The sequence below is a fragment of the Rhamphochromis longiceps genome, linkage group LG3 (assembly GCF_057381845.1).
Source record: "Rhamphochromis longiceps isolate RC_006_pf linkage group LG3, R_longiceps_female_GT1.1, whole genome shotgun sequence".
NCBI classification, from domain to species: Eukaryota; Metazoa; Chordata; class Actinopteri; order Cichliformes; family Cichlidae; genus Rhamphochromis; species Rhamphochromis longiceps.
The window spans coordinates 8,968,875-8,988,883 of NC_140559.1; the positions used below are offsets into that span (position 1 = coordinate 8,968,875).

Here is a 20,009-nt window from a genome sequence, read left to right on the forward strand (position 1 = left end):
GAGAAAATCTTTCAATTCATAAATAATTGTGAGTTGAACTGATGATATTTTTTTATTTGTGTGCTGATAAAATATGACCTTTGTATGTTCTTTTAACTTCTGCGGTTTTTGGTTGAGAATGTAGATTCAGTATAGAGATTGAAAATACGACGTAAAATGGGAATCCGACGAGTAAAGAGATCGGTTTTTATCAGATTACATCATGGAAGAGAAATTGTTTAAGCCATGTTTCCGAAGAAACAAAGAGCTGACGGGTGGCCTTGATTGCAGACCAAATATAACGTTTCAGAACACTCTAGCTCACATGTTAGTCTGCTCCAAGCATTTCCACAAAGGTAAGTCTTCTGTTGTAGTTATTACGTAATTTATAATAACATAATTGTTGATGTAGGTTACAAATAAGTCTTATATTGATTTGAATTGAATTTGTTGCGCTCTGCTGCTTTGTTCACTGTGGCTTTGCGGGCTAAAGTTTGTTGTGTTTTGTTGGAAAACCAGCCTACAAAGTGCAGGAATGTACAAATCACCAAAGTAAACTGGACTTGGGCTTGTTGCAGGGATCTGAAGTTACTAAACATTTTGTGAGTGTATGCACTCACACTTAGGACTATATAATAATAAATATGTGCGTGATGAAAGTTGGGCAGCACAGTAACATCCTTATTCCACTCTGTATGCTTGTATGGGTCTAACCCTTTCATTCAGATATTTTCCTTGTACTTTTTTTTATGCCTTTTCGTCAACTCTGTCTTTGTACAGACCTGCCGTGTTCGCCATCGTTTTGTACATAACTGTTTTTGAGGCTAATAAAATGCAAGCTGGGATTAAAAGCACAAAATTTATGATTACAGGTGCTGGAAATGCTAGTGCTTGATGCGGTGTATTGATTTTATTGCCACTCGTACCCACAATGAAATGCGCAAAAGTCACATGGTCTGTCAATCTCTATATATGGATGAGCCCAGGATGGAAATATAAAGCTGGTGTTAAAGGGTTTTTAAAAACCAACCAGCTGTGCACACAGTTTCGATAACAATGTAACTGTGATATTTTTCTCACCTTTTGTGTTGAAGTCATTGTTTCCTCTGTAGTGGCTGAGCTGAGTCCAAATGGCTGAAATTGTTCCTCTGCTGCTCCACCAGACTCTTCTGCTGTTACTCAGCTGGGGCACAAAAAAGTATATATATTTATTGTATTCCAGATAAAAAAGAAGCAGAGCAAATAAACATTACTACACTCCTTAGTGACAACAATACCTATGAAACTTCAAGGTGAAAGCCCAGAAGCAGCTATAAAAAGAAAGTCATTGTAGGCAATTGATGACTTTTTCTTGATGACTTTTTCCTTTTCAGGTGCTTGTAGGCCCTACAAGCACCTGAAAGGATAAAAGCCACTGACTGTCCTGTATGTCACCGCCTTTACCCAGGGGATGCTACACCCTGTATATACGGACTTCCATAGTTCCACAAAGGAGTCCCGCTCAGACTCATTGGTAGCAGTATAAACTCAGCCACCTACAACATTTCCAAGCACCTCATAAAACATTTCAAAAATCTCTTTGCTAATGTGGAATTCAAAAATGACTTTACAAATGCAGAATTTATTCTACAATTCATTATTTAAGCACAGAATTCTGTTTTTGAAGTGTGTGGCTATTGTATTCCTCCATATAGGGGGAGCAAAAATCAGATAGGAAGTGGCACACATCATGAGGGGGTACCTGTTAACAACAAACAGTGTGGTTGGCTAAGTTAACTCGCAAACAGGAGTTAGCTGTGCCTGACTACGATAGAGACTTCTTTCTTTTTTAATGTTAATGAAACAACAAGCTAGCAGTAGAAACTTAATTCGAAATAAGAAGTTCTGCTATCAGCAATAAAGATATAGAGACTGACTGGACTGATAATGGGGACAAATGTTTGACTGACTTTACACTGATATGCAAGATTGCAACTTCTCCACCCACACAAGGAAAAGGGTGGATGTATGCATGTTTTTCAGGAGCAGGAAGATGACAGCAACATCCTAGGGTCGCATGAGCTTGTGGGCCATGCAGACTTAATCTTGTAGTTGTTCATTTCTGTCTGTATTTACCAGCGGTATGTTATTCACGGGGCGATCGTGGCTCAAGAGTTGGGAGTTCGTCTTGTAATCGGAAGGTTGCCGGTTCGAGCCCTGGCTTGGACAGTCTCGGTCGTTGTGTCCTTGGGCAAGACACTTCACCCGTTGCCTACTGGTGGTGGTCAGAGGGCCCGGTGGCGCCAGTGTCCGGCAGCCTCGCCTCTGTCAGTGCGCCCCAGGGTGGCTGTGGCTACAATGTAGCTTGCCATCACCAGTGTGTGAATGTGTGTGTGAATGGGTGGATGACTGGATATGTAAAGCGCTTTGGGGTCCTTAGGGACTAGTAAGGCGCTATATAAATACAGGCCATTTACCATTCATGATGTGGTGGCAGATTTCTTTTCTTATGTATTAATCAATTTTCACATTAGTAATAGTGCTATTATTTCCTCACTTTAGTGTTCACCAGTTGTATTCATGCATGTAGAATGCTATCACAAGTGGACCCCTTGTTATTGCACCTTCACGGTGGACCCATTGTAGACTGGAAGATCTCCAGACATCCTGCTTTAAGTGAGGTTACGGGTGGTCATAACCTTTCTAAGAGATGGAGAAGGTCAAGGATGAGCTGGACTGAAAAACCCATCTCCATAGAGACTGTGTCAGCTCCCAAAAAGACAAAAAACAAACTAAAAACCAGCAATAAACAACTTAAACATAAACAATTACAAAGAAAGAACAATACAGTATCCACATCTGAACCAAAGAGTAAAACAGTGAAAAGTGGATTATTAAATATTAGGTCTCTCTCCTCCAAGTCTCTGTTAGTACATGACTTAATAATTGATGAACAAACTGATTTACTCTGCCTTACAGAAACCTGGTTGCAGCAGGATGATTATGTTAGTTTAAATGAATCAACACCCCCGAGCCATTCTAACTACCAGAAATCTCGAAGCACAGGCCGAGGGGGCGGTGTGGCAGCAATTTTTCACACCAGCCTATTAATTAATGAAAGACCAAGACAGACTTTTAATTCATTTGAAAGCCTGATGCTTAACATTGTCCACCCCAGCTGTGAAACTCAGAAACCGGGTCTTACTTGTTATCTATCATCTATCGTCCACCTGGGCCTTACACAGAGTTTCTGTCTGATTTTTCAGACTTTTTATCTGATTTAATCCTCATCTCAGATAAAATAGTTATTGTGGGTGATTTTAACATCCATGTAGATGCTAAAAAGGACAGCCTCAACATTTAATCTGTTATTAGACTCAATTGGCTTCACTCAAAATGTAAAAGAACCCACCCACCACTTTAATCACACTCTAGATCTTGTTTTAACATATGGCATAGAAACTGAACATTTAACAGTGTTTCCTGAAAACCCTCTCCTGTCTGATCATGTCATTCTGTAATATACTTACATATCTACATTATTGCTAATATATATTGTATATTGTATATTGTAATATATATTGTAATATATCTATATCACTAAAGCACTTCTGGATGGATGCAAACTGCATTTCGTTGCCCTGTACCTGTGCATGTGCAATGACAATAAAGTTGAATTCTATTCTATTCTATTCTATTCTATTCTATTCTATCATTTCCTGGTAACATTTACATTTACAATAATTGATTACACAGCAGTGGAGAGTAGACTTTATCACAGTAGATGTATTTCTGAAAGCGCTGTAACAAAGTTTAAGAATATAATCCACCCACTGTTATCATCTTCAATGCCCTGTACCAACACAGAGCAGAGCAGCTATCTGAACGCTGCTCCAACAGAGATCGATTATCTTGTTAATAATTTCACCTACTCACTACGTACGACTCTGGATACTGTAGCTCCTGTGAAAACTAAGGTCTCAAATCAGAAGTACCTGACTCCGTGGTATAATTCTCAAACACGTACCCTAAAGCAGATGACTTGTAATCTGGAGAGGAAATGGCGTGTCACAAATTTAGAGGATCATCATTTAGCCTGGAGAAATAGTTTGCTGCTTTATAAGAAAGCCCTCCGCTTTTGAGCCAACCATCCCTTTAACGTTAACTAGTAATGACTTCATGAACTTCTTCACAAATAAAATTTTTATCATTAGAGAAAAAATTACCAGTAATCATCGCACAGATGTAATATTATCTACAGCTACTCTTAGTACCATTGATGTTAAGTTAGACTCTTTTTCTCTAATTGATCTTTCTGAGTTAACTTCAATAATTACTTCCTCCAAACCTTCAATGTGTCTTTTAGACCCCATTCCTACAAAACTGCTCAAAGAAGTCCTGCCATTAATTAATTCTTCGATCTTAAATATGATCAACCTATCTCTAGTAATCGGCTATGTACCACAGGCTTTCAAGGTGTCTGTAGTTAAACCTTTACTCAAAAAGCCATCTCTAGACCCAGCAGTCTTAGCTAATTATAGGCCAATCTCCAACCTTCCTTTCATATCAAAAATCCTTGAAAGAGTAGTTGTCAAACAGCTAACAGACTCACTATCTATTAACAGACCTCTCTGCATTGAATCATATCTGTTATTAACCTCTGTCTCTCTTCCACAGCATGTCTTTATCCTGTCTTCCTTCTCTCACCCGAACCAGTCGCAGCAGATGGCCGCCCCTCCCTGAACCTGGTTCTGCTGGAGGTTTCTTCCTGTTAAAAGGGAGTTTTTCCTTCCCAACGTCGCCAAAGTGCTTGCTCATAGGGGGTCATATGATTGTTGGTTTTTTCTCTGTATCTATGAAGCGCCTTGAGGCGACTTTAGTTGTGATTTGGCGCTATATAAATAAAATTGAATTGAATTGAAGGTATAGGTATGCATGATGTGCTGTGGAATGTTCGAGAGTATCTGTGATGGTGTATATAAGCTGTAAGGGTGGTGGCCATTATTTAGAGATGATCCCTGTGTTTGGCTGGAATGTGTCACATTGTAATATGCTTATTAAACGTACTTCAATCAAGCTCACAAGGTGTGGTGCAGGTTGTTCTTAAAATTTCCATAACAATTTGGCATTGGCACGCAGCTAACTGACTTAGCGTGACTACGCTAAGTCACATGGTCTGTCAATCTCTATAGGCTGCGGCTGTAGATCAGAAGAAAAGGAAACGATTTGTAAGTGTGTGTTTTGTTAGGATGACTTTGTTAACCCCCGTTTAAAGTATAAAAATGATACCACAGCAAGAAAGCAAACATTTCATGTCATCTTAAATCTCACAAGAATGAGATTAAGTTGCTGTACCCTTGGGAATATTTAGATGTGACACAATTAAAATTACCACTACAAACAATATTAGGAGATAAAAAAATATATATTTGGAACAGAAAAACAATCTAAACGAGTGGACTAAAACTCCTTTAAAGATATGGTATGATGAATGCGAAAGCTTCAAATCAGTAGGCAACATGAAACAACTCAGATGGGTCACATATGATAGGGAATTTATCCCTGCACAAATAGATGGACGTTATACAAATTGGTTAACAAGGGGGATTGGACCATTTTGGTCAATGTCAGGAAAAGAAGGATTACATAATTTTGCTATGTCACATTTGTCTCTTAGCAAAAATATGTAATTTGCATAGTTTCGCTAAGAGACACCTATGGTTTGGAAAACTAAGTTTTTTTTTCCAATATCTCCAGGTCAGCTCCTATTTTAACAGTAACATAAAAACTACAGAAGAACATAGTAGAGGCCTAGTCCCTCTTATAATAGAGGCTTATAAAGGTAAAGCTAAAGGTAAAGGTGATGATGAGATGATGATGAGATAGCCATTATTTGTCAGTTGCAGGTCTTTTGCCCACAACCGAGATGACAGACCTTGCCAACCGTACATACAATACAAACATCACATTGGGGAGACAGGTCAGGCCAGGTAGCTAGAGGTAAGATTTGTCATGAATCGCTGTGTGGCAGGCAAGCAGGAGTGGTGGACCCAAAAGCGCAGCTTTATTGCTGGGAAAAACCTCGTACAAACTAAACTCACCAAAAGAAAACCAAAAGTCAGAACAGAGGAACCAAGGACTGAAACACTGGAAAGAAACACTAAACTGGAGCAGAAGACCAAACACTAGGAACATAGACGCAGAACACACAGCTAGTTGAGGGTACGACGCGACACTAACACAGAGAAACACAGGGCTTAAATACACAGATGGCAGTAATCAAGGGATGAGAGACAGGAGGGGAACACACCTGGGAGAAATCACAGCTGACGAGGCAGGGGAAACGTAAATTGAGCACACTCACATATGACACAGACCTTCACAATAAAACAGGAAACTCAGACACATGGAACCAGACAAGACACTGAACTAAACAGACAGATTCACAAACAGATGGGGAGACACCATAGACAGACAGAGACACAGACTCAAAGGCAGACCAAATATAACACATAGAACTCAAAAAATAATAATCATCATCATAAACTAGAAAATGATAACCAAAAGCGCTGGGTCACTGACCCAGGGCCATGACAAGATTAAAAATAAATTGATAGCTAAACTTATAAAATATTTAAATATGTAAGAAAAATTGAAAAGAAATCAGATGAAAACTACTAGTTCGGGTTATTGGAATTGGAATTCACATGGAGGGAATTCACATGGAAAAATTTTATTAGTTTTTTTTTATAACCCCCAAAATAAAATACAAACAAAAAGGTCAACCGAGAGATGGATCCTGCTGGAGAAACTGTGGGGAAACTATGGCAGATCACCTTCATATATATTGGAAATGTGGATTTATAATTTGGAAAAACTATAAAACTTTCAATGAAAATAAAGTCTAAAAAAAGCCAGATAAACAGCGTGGAGGACAGGCCAAGCACCCCACTCTATGGCTGTATCCCAATTCAGGGTTGTAGCCTGAAGGCCACCAATGGGCCCTTCACTTTCCCGGATTTGAAGGATGGGTCAGGTGTATCATTCGCAGCCCAGTATATCCCAGAATTCATAGAGCAGCAGTGGCTTTGGCTAATTTTTTCACAAAAAACCCCCCAAACAAGCAGATGGCTGAAGCGTGGTTGCCGAAAAGTAAACTTTTAAAACTAAGTATTGAATGTTATACCACTTATTTATGTGCAAATGTTAAATAACAAAGAAGATTAAAACATTACTGTTGGTCACACGCTGGCAAAGGTATGTGACATTAGTGATGTTTGTACTTTGTGCGTTAACTTGGTTTTAAAGCTTTGACTTTAAAATATACGCCGTTCAATAGTCGACCTTAATATTACAGTGAATGTGATGATTTTATGGATAATTAAAGTCAGATATATATCCACAAACACATTAAGCTGAAAGTCAGTGATGCTGCTCGGTTTGCAGTCCTGAATATCACGGCACAAGCAGGATTCACTGCACTGTTAATGTTAGCTGTGTTATATTGCTGCCTCTGTTCGGTGGTGTCGAGCCAAACAAACTTTAACGTGTGTTTGAACGAGCTGACGGTTCACTTGTTAAGATGAAAGAAAGATGCTTTAATCACAGCAGTCACACATGTGTCCACTGTACCATTTGGGAACTCTTCTTGTGGTGGAAAATTTCTTTTCTCATGTAATAATCACATATTTAACCATATCACATTAGTTATAGTAATATCGCTTTCTCAGGGCACTCCTGTAACTAGTTCACATGCATGTGGAATGTTAACACAATGAGGCCATTGTAATGGGAAACATTAAACAGATAGCGAGACTCCTTTCCCAGATAGCAAGGAGACATTGAACAGATGTTGATTTTCCATCTGAACCATCAGAATCGTCAGGATTGAAATGTCAACACAAAACCAATGTTGAAACAACATTGAAATACTGATGAAACCTGACACTGACATTGAAATAACATTGATTCACTGTTGTTCTGTCATCGTTGATTGTTGATCTATTTATAGTTGACAAGGTGACAACAATCACGTTGAAAAACCATCGATTTATGGTTGAGCGGGAAATTAAAGCTGCTTGGACTATTCCGCAGCACCCCTATCACATTGGTACATCCCTCCAGGTAACCATTGTCTTGTACAGTAGAGTGGGACATTAGATTTACTCTCAGCGGAATTGACCGGAGAAGGCATCAGTTCGTGCACTGCACTGGCCTGCGCCACGATTAGTATAAGGTAAGAATGAATGACTTTTGTTCTATTCGTTATTTCCACGGTTGCATTTGAATAACAGTAAAAAAAAACAAAACAAAACTTGTTAATGTAAAGTTTCGGATAAAATGTGGGAGCCCGAAATTGTGTCTACTTTCTTCTTACAATCCGGCAACAAATAAATTGCACTGCAAACAAAGTCTATCAACAAAGAAAACATTTTCGTTTCATACTTTTCTGTTATATTCCCTTACAAAGCTAGCTTTAACGCTTCGAGGGTTCCTTTGTTCTTGCCGTCGCCTCGGCGCTTGACCCAGACTTTCGCTCTGTGGTTGCTTTTTAGCATAGTACTACAAAAAATTGTAAATCTGTGATATATGATTGATAAACGTAAAGGTAACTGTATAAATGTGTTCAATGACTTTGTTACTTTTAATGATTGGAGAGCACCCGCTTCGATTCGCACTCAATTCAAACTTTACGCTGCACGCTCACCTAACTTGCGTTTGCACCCTTTGTCCACACGTAAACTGCGTTTAGCATTTACGTGTGGACGAGGAAGACGGAGAAAATGCAGCGTCAAAGGTGTGCGCCTATTTTGACGCCACACTGTGCGCCAAGTTTTTGTCTCGGTGCCATGAATTCCTACAATGGCAGACTTAGACAAAATACTGTTAATGTTATTATCTTCAGTGTTTAAATGCTTACATATACGGGTTTGCTTGTAATTGTTGCCTATATACATTTTAAGCTATTATTTATTATTTAGTTCAATCAATAGATCAAGTTTTGTAGTGACTATGAAATATATTGTAATTATCTGTTTCCTGTTTATCCTAGACAGGGCAAAAAAGGACTCCAAATTAAAAAAAGGATAAAAATGAAAGACTGGTGCATTGTGCAGTTTAGCACTGGTGGTACAGAAATAGTCCCTAGATCAAGGATAAATGGGGAGAAATTGTCATGGCCTCCATATCCTCCGTGAGACACATTCAGGATCCACGACGCAGTAAAGAGGAGAGTTCATCCTGGTGCAACATGGCTCACCTATGCACCAGTCCGACTTCTAATAAGCCATGGTGGGTATCATCTGGATTGGTGTTGTATAAATGTAACAATAACAAGTTTTTCGTGTCCTAATTTATGTCTGGCCATACATTGTGTTTGTACTTCCAGACACATTTCACAAAGCAGAACGCAGTCTTCAGAAATATCTAAGTGAACACTGTGATACGTCTGACCTTCAGTCCGAAGCTGAAACTCAGACCAGTCATAAAAGAAAGCACAAGTAAAACTTTTTTTATTTCACAAACATATCTTTGATTGCTAAGAATTTATGATCTTGTCTTTTGTACATATCTGTGGTGCTTGCATACTGCAATATCACCACATAATATAGTCCAAAAAGTGGAAGCTTGTAAACTTTTTATAAATGCAAAGCCGTGTACACTTGTGCACTTCAAAAATCCCTTGTATACTGTACCTTCTTGCACATCTCCGTTTCCTGTGTGTGTTGTTATAAATCAAACTGTAACTTTAGGAAAAAATATTCCAAAAGCACATTTGTAATTACTTATGACCGTTTTCAACTTTTTTTCTTTAGACCAAATCCCCTGTACACATATAGTGACTCAGAGGATGAGCAGCCCACAAAAAAATGGTTTCCCCGGGCCCCTCGAGTGAAAATACCAGGTAATAAAATACTGTCTAGTGTCTTTGTACATATCTGTGTGTGACACAAGGAAACTTTTGACAAGTTGTCTGTATTCTTAAATACTTAAAAAAAATTTATCTTTTTCTGTCAGACCTGACGAGAGCTGTTAACGAACTCTGTGAGGAGGTCAGAGCCATCCGCAATACCGGCTGCAATGAATCGGTAGATGCTGGGATACTGCCTCTGGATTTGCCCTTGCACAACATTGAGGAGCTAAACAATGCAGAGCCAGCTCTTCAATCACAAGAGGCAAATAAGGCAATGGTAAGTATATAAAGGTTATGTACACTTTGTAACTATAAAGTGTAATAGCTGTCAGATGTGATTTAAATACATAACAACGGCTTGTTGATTAAACACACAAGCACTTGCATACACATTAAAGACATGAGACATGCTAATTCCATCTCTTAAAATGTGTCTATAGGTGAGACACTTTGCCTTGATTGGAAGGACCACACTGGAGGTGCGAGTCCGCCGTGTAATGGCTTATGCCATTACAAACGAGCTGGCCTCGGTACTAAACTGGGCAGGGAAAAAAACCAAGGACCAGACAAAGCAAAAAATGGCATTTAAAGATACAGCGCTCTGCAAATGCATATTTGGTAAGTTTTACTGTTTTTTTGCTATATTACTTTGTCTTTCTTAATAACAAGACTTTCATGTCCGATTAATCTGGAGATGGAGTCTTTGGTCTTTGGCTTGTTTAGTCCTCGGGTTGTAGTTTGTACAGCCCGAGGACCCCATGTTTATTTTGTTTTAAAGGATACACGGCACACCATGCTAAGACTTATCACTTTTTCCGCTCATAGCTCTTTGGGAATCAAATGCGGCAGTTTGCAGATTTACGCCTGGTGACTTTCATGTTTATCAGCCTAGGAGTTTACATACTTTCTCCCCGCTGAAGACAGTTAACGAGAGCTTATTCATGTGCTCTAATTCACTTTTTTTGTTTGTGTGTGTGTGTGTGTGTGTGTGTGTGTGTGTGTGTGTGTGTGTGTGTGTGTGTGTGTGTGTGTGTGTGTGTGTGTGTGTGTGTGTGTAAGATAAGATAAGATAACCTTTATTAGTCCCACACGTGGGAAATTTGTTTTGTCACAGCAGGAAGTGGACAGTGCAAAAGTTATGAGGCAAAAATTAGAATACAATAAGAATAAATACAGTACACAACTGTACAGAATAGAATAAAATAAAATACTATATACAGTAGAATAAAATAAAATAAATATACAATAAGATAAAAATAGAATACAAATACAAATACTATATACAACTGAGTAAAAATACAACGATGACAGAAAGGATTATTGCACTTAGTGTTATTGCATATGTATGGATGTGTGTGCTTGATCAGTTAAAGTCTTTATTATGGAGTCTGACAGCAGTGGGGAGGAAAGACCTGCGAAATCTCTCCGTCCCACACCGTGGGTGCCGCAGTCTCCCACTGAAGGAGCTGCTCAGTGCTGTCACAGTCTGCTGCATGGGGTGGGAGATGTTGTCCATCAGGGATGACAGCTTAGCCGCCGTTCTCCTGTCACTCACCACCTCCACTGGGTCCAGAGGGCATCCTAGAACAGAGCTGGCCCTTCGGATCACCCTGTTCAGTCTCTTCCTGTCCCCAGCAGAGATGCTGCCGCCCCAGCAGACCACGCCATAAAAGATAGCAGAAGCCACAACAGAGTCATAGAATTTCTTCAGGAGTGGGCCCTCCACTCCAAACGACCTGAGTCTCCACAGCAGGTACAGCCTGCTCTGCCCTTTCCTGTAGAGGGCGTCTGAGTTATGAGTCCAGTCCAGTCTATTGTTCAGATGAACACCAAGGTGTGTGTATTTTTGTCCTAGATGGCCTGACGCAGCAGTTAGGGGCAAACTCTATGTCCGAGTTTGTCTTTGCGCAAGCAGTGCAGAAATGGCTCCGATACGCCCCAGATCGTTTGGGTGGTGCAGGACGCACATCATGCATCCCCATCCCAGAGTAAAAAATTACAAACTTCTGTGAAACATATAAATGTAAATAGGAAACTGTCTTTTAATAAAGTATTTAGCAAACAAAACATGTCTATTGACCTTTTTTTTTTTTTTTCTCTGTTACATCACATGCAATGCTTTCTTATTTTAGGATATTAATATTGACATGATACATTGTGAGACATTTGGGGTTTTTTTTTATAAAGGTTGTCCAATTTGAGGAATAAGTACAATTCTGTGTTTAGGTGGTTGAAGTATTGATGGAAACATGCAGTAGTTTAGTATTGGTTAAAATACCTATAAAGAAAGGTAGATTTCCAGTCATGATTTAACTGTTGTTTTAATAAAAAGCAACTGTGCGAAAGAGGTGGAAAATCAACACCATAGCTCAACAGTGTTTCAATATCAGAATCTGACATTGTTTCAATGTCAGGTTTCAACATTGATTCAACATCAAAACCTGACGTTGTTTCAACGTTAAAAAAGGGTGCAAGAGTGACGTTAGGTCAACGTCACATTTCAACGTTGGTTCAATGACACAGCCTGATATTGACTCAACAGTGTTTCAATGTTTCCTTGCTATCTGGGTTTGCTTATCAGGGATGTAAATCCTTAGGTGAGGGCCACTCAGAAAACAAGGTCATAATTCTCTCTGTGAGGGAGGAGGTATAGCCCCGTGAGAGAAGCCAACATGTGTGTTTGTGGAATGTTCTTTGTCTGTGTGTCTTTATATAAGATGTAAGGTTACTTGTAACGCGTTACTGTAATCTGATTACTTTTTTCAAGTAACGAGTAAAGTAAGGGATTACTATTGCAAAAACGGTAATTAGATTACCGTTACTTTCCCGTAGGAACGCTGCGTTACTTTTTTACCAATGAGATGTGGCCATGCAGTCACATGACCAGTTTGAAACTGTGCCGGGCAGAGCGGCCCAAGCGTTTCAAAGTAGCGGACACACGGAAAGAAGAAACATGAAAACATGGCGGAGTCTACGCTAGAGCTGAAGAGGATGAACAACCTTGGCCTCACATACAAAGAATGTTTCACTTAAAAGCAGTACAAAAGAACAGCTATGTCTTCAGTGTCGGTCTCTTCAGTGAGAGCCAAAACGAACCTTTTCTTTTTTTCAGCGTGAAACAACTCAACTCACGTAACCTGAGGAAACAGTAAGTTTTCTCTAAATATCTTTTTAGCTGTGGTTAGCTGGATGTCAGTCTTATGTTACAGCAGCGGTGTTGAGCTCGAGCTGCGAGTCACATTTTTGGCACTACGTTGTAGTGAGATAAGTTTGTGGGTGTTTTGTGCAGCTTCGGCTGTCCTTTTAAGCCTATAAGCTAACAGCTTGCCTGGTTAATGACGCTAGAGTTCCACGCACATGCAAACAGCACGTCTCTACTGCTTTAACTGTTAAAACAGAAGGCAATACTGCGGCTGACAGGGTTTATTATGTGAAATAGCAGCTTGTTTAGTTTAAACAGTCTGCAACAGCCAACAACCCTGCGTCAGTGTGGAGGGGCCTGCAGGAAATCACCAGCTACAGACGCCCCCCACCCACTATTGAAGCAAACAAAGACCTGGCCAACGAGTTAAACACTTTCTATTGCAGGTTTGAGACGGACAGACTCCCACACCCCACCCTCCCCTCCCCAGGGACATTGCTTCAGACATTGACCCCCAACACACATTCCACCTCTCCCCCCTTCACCTTGCCCCTCCCCAATCAAGACTCAACGACCACCCCCACCCACCCCAATCCAGACTCAACGACCACCACCACCCTCTCCAATCCAGACTCAACGACCTCCACCACACCTCTCACCCCCCTTTCCTCCTCCCTGAAACTCAGAATACACACTCAGGATGTGAGCCGATTATTCCAGAAACAGAAGCCCAGGAAAGCCCCCGGACCAGACGGCGTCTTACCCTCCTGCCTCAAAACCTGTGCTGAACAGCTGGCTCCCATCTTTACTCGCATCTTCAACAGATCCCTGGAGCTGTGTGAAGTTCCCTCCTGTTCAAACGCTCCACCATCATCCCTGTTCCCAAGAAACCCACCATCACAGGACTGAATGACTACAGACCTGTCGCCTTGACGTCTGTGGTCATGAAATCCTTCGAACGACTGGTGTTAGCCCATCTGAAAGACATTACAGGCCACCAGCTGGACCCTCTGCAGTTTGCCTACCGGGCAAACAGGTCGGTGGATGATGCAGTGAACATGGGGCTGCATTACATGTTGCAACGCCTTGACCGCCCGGGAACTTATGCCAGGGTCCTGTTTGTGGCCTTTAGTTTGGCTTTTAACACCATTGTGCCTGAACTTCTTTCCTCCAAACTCTCCCAGCTCAGCGTGTCACCAGCTACCTGTCAGTGGATCACCAGCTTCCTGACAGACAGAAAGCAACAAGTGAGGCTGGGGGAGATCACCTCTGAAACCCGGTCCCTCAGTATTGGTGCCCCTCAAGGATGTGTCCTCTCACCACTACTGTTCTCCCTCTACACTAACGACTGCACCTCCAAGAACTCGGCTGTCAAACTCCTAAAGTTTGCAGATGACACCACTGTCATTGGCCTCATTCAAGATGGTGATGAGTCTGCATACCGGCAGGAAGTTGAGCGGCTGGTACTCTGGTGCAGTCAGCACAATCTGGAGCTGAACACTCTTAAGACTGTAGAGATGACAGTGGACTTCAGGAGGCATCCCTCAACTCTGCTCCCCCTCACCATATCAGACAGCCCTGTGTCAACTGTGAAGACCTTCAAGTTCCTGGGTACAACCATCTCCCAGGACCTGAAGTGGGAGACCAACATCAACTCCATCCTCAAAAAGACCCAGCAGAGGATGTACTTCCTGAGACATCTGGGGAAGTACAGTCTTCCACAGGAGCTGCTGATCCAGTTCTACACTGCGGTCATTGAGTCTGTCCTGTGCTCCTCCATCACAGTCTGGTATGGAGCAGCCACTAAACAGGACAGGAGCAGACTGCAGCAGACTGTACAGGCAGCAGAAAGGATCATCGGCACCCCCCTGCCCTCCATCCACGATCTGTACCTCTCAAGAACCAGGAAACGGGCAGGGAAAATCATCACAGACCCCTCACACCCTGCACACAGACTTTTTGATCTGCTGCCCTCTGGCAGACGGTACAGAAGCCTGCAGACCAGGACCACCCGACACAGGAACAGTTTCTTTCCCCTCGCCATCTCCCTTCTTAACAGTTGACCTGTCACACTGCTCCCACTGCCAGACCGCAACTGCACCTTATGTACATTTTGTAGTATTCATTCCACCTCATTCATTTCTGTATTTTATGTTGTTACGAGTTCAAAATTGGGGATGGAAACAAGAGAAACACCACAATAACAACACTGGTCCGGTCGGGTTGAGTCAAACGATGATTTTAATGAACACACGCGTGGGAGATGGACACTGATGCAGACAGCCTCAAAATCTCAAAATGGTGGAGCATTGCTCAAACTTTTATAGCCCCTGGTGCCTCCACCTTATCATAAAAAGCCTAAACATTTACATGCCTTCTCTCACACAGCGCCTAAGCTACGACCTTGGCTCCCTGCTTATCTGCTCCTGCTGAGATGGGGCAGAAAACTCCAGCATATTCTGTTCTCTTCTAATCAGACAAATAAGACAGTAACTCTCTGTGCACAGTATTTCTTATAACTCAGCAGTATAATGCATCATAAAGCAATGTCATTCATTCACAACAAGTCAGCAGTTTAATGTAATGCAAATCAGTTTAACTAATGCAATAGTTATCAGCTTCTTCTAATTCAGGAGGAAAATGCAGACTAAACTACATAATAATTCACAATCTTTAATTCGGGGTATAACATGGCATAAAATAACACTACAATCCAACAATGTATATAAGTTTAGGTTCGTTATTTATAGTTGGTTTTCACAGCTTTGTGTATGTATGTGTAATGTGTATATATAGACACGTACGTGTGTGTGTGTGTGTGTGTGTGTGTGTGTGTGTGTGTGTGTGTGTGTGTGTGTGTGTGTGTGAGAGAGAGATTTACATTGCTGTGCTTGAGAGCCACCATCTTCTACCGGAACCAAATTCCCTGTATGTGTCTGCACATATACTTGGCCAATAAACACGATTCTGATTCTGATTCTGATTCTGATTAAACTGGGCAAACACTGTGCGATTTATTTTCAGTCGCGTTATTCAGCTCCTGCTCAATCTGTACAATTAAATCTCAGGGGTTAGAAGTTCATAGGTCACGATGCAGGGTCTCACACTACACGGCCTGATGTTCTGATGCAACCTGAGTGCTCAAACTGTGCGTCCATAACATGAAGGTTATCATACAAAATCTGTCTCTCGCGCTCCCTCTTTGTGTCTTTCACTCACTTACACAGACACCACCACCGTCAACTTTGCTAAATTACTAATGTAAAACATTGACCAGGCAGCTGTAATTGAGCAGCAATGTCCATCCAACTCTTTTCATGGTTGTTGTAGTCGTGATAATTTTGTGAGGCCACATTGAAAGGCCTCAGATACGGAAGCGTAGAGTTACCACCCAGGCAAAAGAAAAATAGAGCTATATCACGTTATAACATGAAAAGTATATTATTATTGTTCTAACAATATACCTTTCACGTTTGAACAATATAATATCACGTTATTACAATATACATAATTATCACATTCGTACAATATAAATATTATATTGCACAAACATGAAAAGCATATTGTCAGAACAATAAACTTTTAAGGTTATAACGTGATATGGTTCTATTTTTCTTTTGCCCCGGTGGCAGCTCTACGCTTATGTACTCAAATGGGCTTGCCTCATCCTACAAGTTATGCCTCCATCTCTTGTGTCCAGATCACACGCTGCACTGCCGTGCTGCTCCACCTTTTCTCTTTCATTTCTGTGTTTGTGCGTGCGCAGTGTGAGAGGCTGCGTTGAGAGGCGGCAGGATTTCAAACATGTTTGATTATCATGCAACCATACGATTGATGATTGGGAGCTGGTCGTGAGGTGTTAACTGCTTTTCGTTACCCCATGTATACTACATGATGCACACACGATTAAGGTAAAACATGGGCCGATCCCCAAAACGGTTGCGTGACTGAAAAATTGGCTCAAAATGGGCCACAAATCGCACAGTGTATGCCCAGCTTTTGGAGGCTAGCTCCAAACAAATATCCGCAGCTTGGCAGTGTATACAGCACTATAATGACCAGACCTAATTCTTTTGAAAACCATACATCTTTCCACGGGTCTCAACCTCATCAGACATCACCTAGACAGAGAGCTGGATGAGGCCAGCACAAATGGCAGCCTAACCGACTAAGATGATGGATCCATGGGGTCAGGAAAGCCAGAAGCAGGGGAGCTGGAGAGGTACCTTTCATGTCCATTCACTGCAGGTGTGGATCTATTGCATGGCATTCCTCACATCAAGAAGCTGTTGATCAAAATCAATGCAGCTCTTCCTGCATCTGGAGCTTGTGAAGGACTTCTTAGTCATGCAGGATTCCTGTTGACTGCTAAACAGTTACAGCTTCACAGAAAGAACCTTGAGAGCAAACTGCTGCTGAAGCTTAACCATCATCTCACTGAGTGAAGAAATGGCACATTTTTGCTAAATATGCAGAAATAAATGCACACCCATACAATTTATGGTAAACTGAGCTGCCTTGTATTAACATATGTTGAAGATGCCTCGTTCTGTTTTCTCTGAGGCTGCTGTGCCATTTGGAGCAGAAATGAATATAAAGTTTACAGCATATCTTGTCACTGGAAATTGTTTGCACTGTTTATATATTTATATTATTTACTGTAGGTATTGGTGAAAAAAGCTTTATGTTGTGAAAAACTGAAATCTGGAAATTAGAGTTGTTGTGCCTTATTTTGTTGATGTTTTTACATATATTTCTTTTGAAAATACTATACTTTGTATATTTATTTATTTTTGTTTTTCTGATAGCATTTATTTAAAAAATAAATCGGACATTTTAAACAGTTACTGGCTACTTGAGTAGTCTTTTCACCAAGTACTTTTTTACTCTTACTTGAGTAACTTTTTTGACGACTACTTTTAACTTTTACTTGAGTAATAATATTTTAAAGTAATGCTACTCTTACTCAAGTACAATTTTTGGGTACTCGACCCACCTCTGGTTGCAGGTTATTGTTAAATTTTCCACAACTACTCGTAATAACACAAACACTAAATCCTCCTTCTCTTGTGCTGTTGTGTAGCAGTGTATACACCTGAGACTGTCACCTGTCTGTCTGTCCTGCACTCTCTCTATTTATCTTTCTCTCTGATTGTGTAATAAAAGTATGAACATGTATTTATAAGTTACACTTGTGTTTGAATCCTGAAGCTTATGACACATTTGATTTCCATTTTTGACAACTGCAAGTGTCCAGAGTGAGGACAGACTGAGGGACCCACTGCTATACATCATCTGTGAGGCTTTGCACCCCTGATGATCCACCAGGACAAACTCAGCAGTGTGTGAGGAAGAGGAGGTGGAAGAGCCAGCAGCAGCTGACAGATGGAGAGAATAGACAGACTGTTCCCTGTTTGTGAAGGACTGCTAGAAAAGTTTAACATAACTAATCGCCTGTCCTGAATCAGTCTTATTAGGTAATGTTCACAGTAAGTTATCTTTCTTGTAGAATTGTGCTCCAAATAAAGAACTTTGTGTTGACAAGATTGTTAGTTAATCATTTACAAATCAATATTTGAAATAATCAGTCAAGAACAAGCCAAGTCTCCTCCTGTGATAAACCTCCACATGTACCACTGAAAACAGTTTATGTACTTTGAATCTGAAATCATGGGTCAAACTACTTGTTGTGAGACCATTTCTTTATTTTTCACACCAAACTATTTAATAAAAAAAAAAAAAAACCTTTACACAGAGTTAAGCAAACATAACTAATGCTTTAACATTATCAGGATTTCATAATACAAACTTCAAATCAATAGGAAAACAGCTGCAGAACACATGGATCGAAATGAATTCATTAAAAAAAAAAAAAAAACATATGGACTTCATGTAGACTTCAAGCATACAGTAAATACACCAAAGTAACAGGAGGAGCCAAAAATAGGGGTTTATTAAAATTTTTGAACTTTTAACATTTCTTCGCTGCCAATGTGCTCTTTGCGTAATTGAATCAAGGTTACACTGACTCACTGACTCCATCTTCTGATACAAACTGGTATTACATGGACCTACAGGCCAAAACCAGTTAGCGGGAGTTTATTTTATTCTGGACATAAAGTCACAGCACAGTGTTGTTTCAAAGCTGGTGGACAGATTTAGTTCATTTTGGAAGTTTTACGAGCAACTGCTGTGTAATTATTTGCAGTTTTGGGAAAAAATGATTTAAGAGAAGATTTTACCACAGCAAAAGATTAAATATGAATGAAGGATTGAAATTTAACTGAGATAACACATAAAATGAATACATTAAAAAAAGAAGTTAAATTTAGGAAAAACTAAGAAAGCTGAAATAAAAGAAATTGATATACATATCTGATATGATACCAAACTGATAGATTAAAAGTTTGGTAGAAAAAAAGACATTCCTATAACTTTAATAATACAGTAACAAATACAACTACTAAACACTACTGTGTCCTAAGGGAACAAAGATTAAAATGTAACAGGGATAACATTTTAGAGAATTAAAATCCCTCAAAGGAAAAAACATAAACTTGATATAAATATCTATTAGGGGTGCAACGATACTCGTATCGACATTGAACCGTTCGATAAAGTGCTTTCAGTTCGGTACGCATATGTATTGAACAATACAAAATTTTTAATTTATTTTATCAACTTTTCTTCTGACGATGCTGTCTGTGCTGAGAGCTCAGTGGATCTGTGTTCGACTACTCCGCCTAGGCTGCACTGTCGAGCGCAGATCCACTGAGCGCAGCGCAAGCTAGCAAGACAGAAGCTAAGCTCGTTGCAACTTGGCAAATTGAACCTCCCCCACCCTCATTCAGATCTGGCCTTTGGAACTATTTTGGTCTTCATGTGAATATGACCCTGAAGGTAAGCTGTCATGGACAAAAGTAAAACAATATGTCGAATGTGCCACGCAATGCTCAGTTACATGGGTGGGAACTACTGCGTTAGTGCAGTTTGCTC

General features: G+C 40.4%; 3 protein-coding genes across 6 annotated transcripts in view; 2 read left to right on the forward strand and 1 right to left on the reverse strand.

Moving 5' to 3' along the window:
- LOC146672777 (ribonuclease inhibitor-like) overlaps positions 1–20,009 on the forward strand; it is a 176,508-nt gene that overhangs the window by 66,004 nt on the left and 90,495 nt on the right. The window lies entirely within an intron of this gene.
- LOC146672779 (uncharacterized) overlaps positions 1–20,009 on the reverse strand; it is a 99,726-nt gene that overhangs the window by 52,635 nt on the left and 27,082 nt on the right. For 2 of the 4 annotated variants that reach the window (XM_085389127.1, XM_085389083.1), the window contains one exon: positions 1,060–1,162. In XM_085389127.1, the coding sequence (XP_085245253.1) occupies positions 1,060–1,077 (18 nt within the window). In that variant the 5' untranslated portion in view covers positions 1,078–1,162. The other 2 variants (XM_085389135.1, XM_085389143.1) reach the window with 2 other exon arrangements.
- LOC146672780 (uncharacterized) lies at positions 8,742–11,939 on the forward strand. The gene is made up of 7 exons (XM_085402601.1): positions 8,742–8,755; positions 9,167–9,249; positions 9,347–9,458; positions 9,774–9,862; positions 9,976–10,148; positions 10,312–10,861; positions 11,706–11,939. The coding sequence occupies exons 1-6, from the start codon at positions 8,742–8,744 to the stop codon at positions 10,531–10,533; spliced, it is 693 nt and encodes a 230-aa protein (XP_085258727.1). The 3' UTR covers positions 10,534–10,861; positions 11,706–11,939.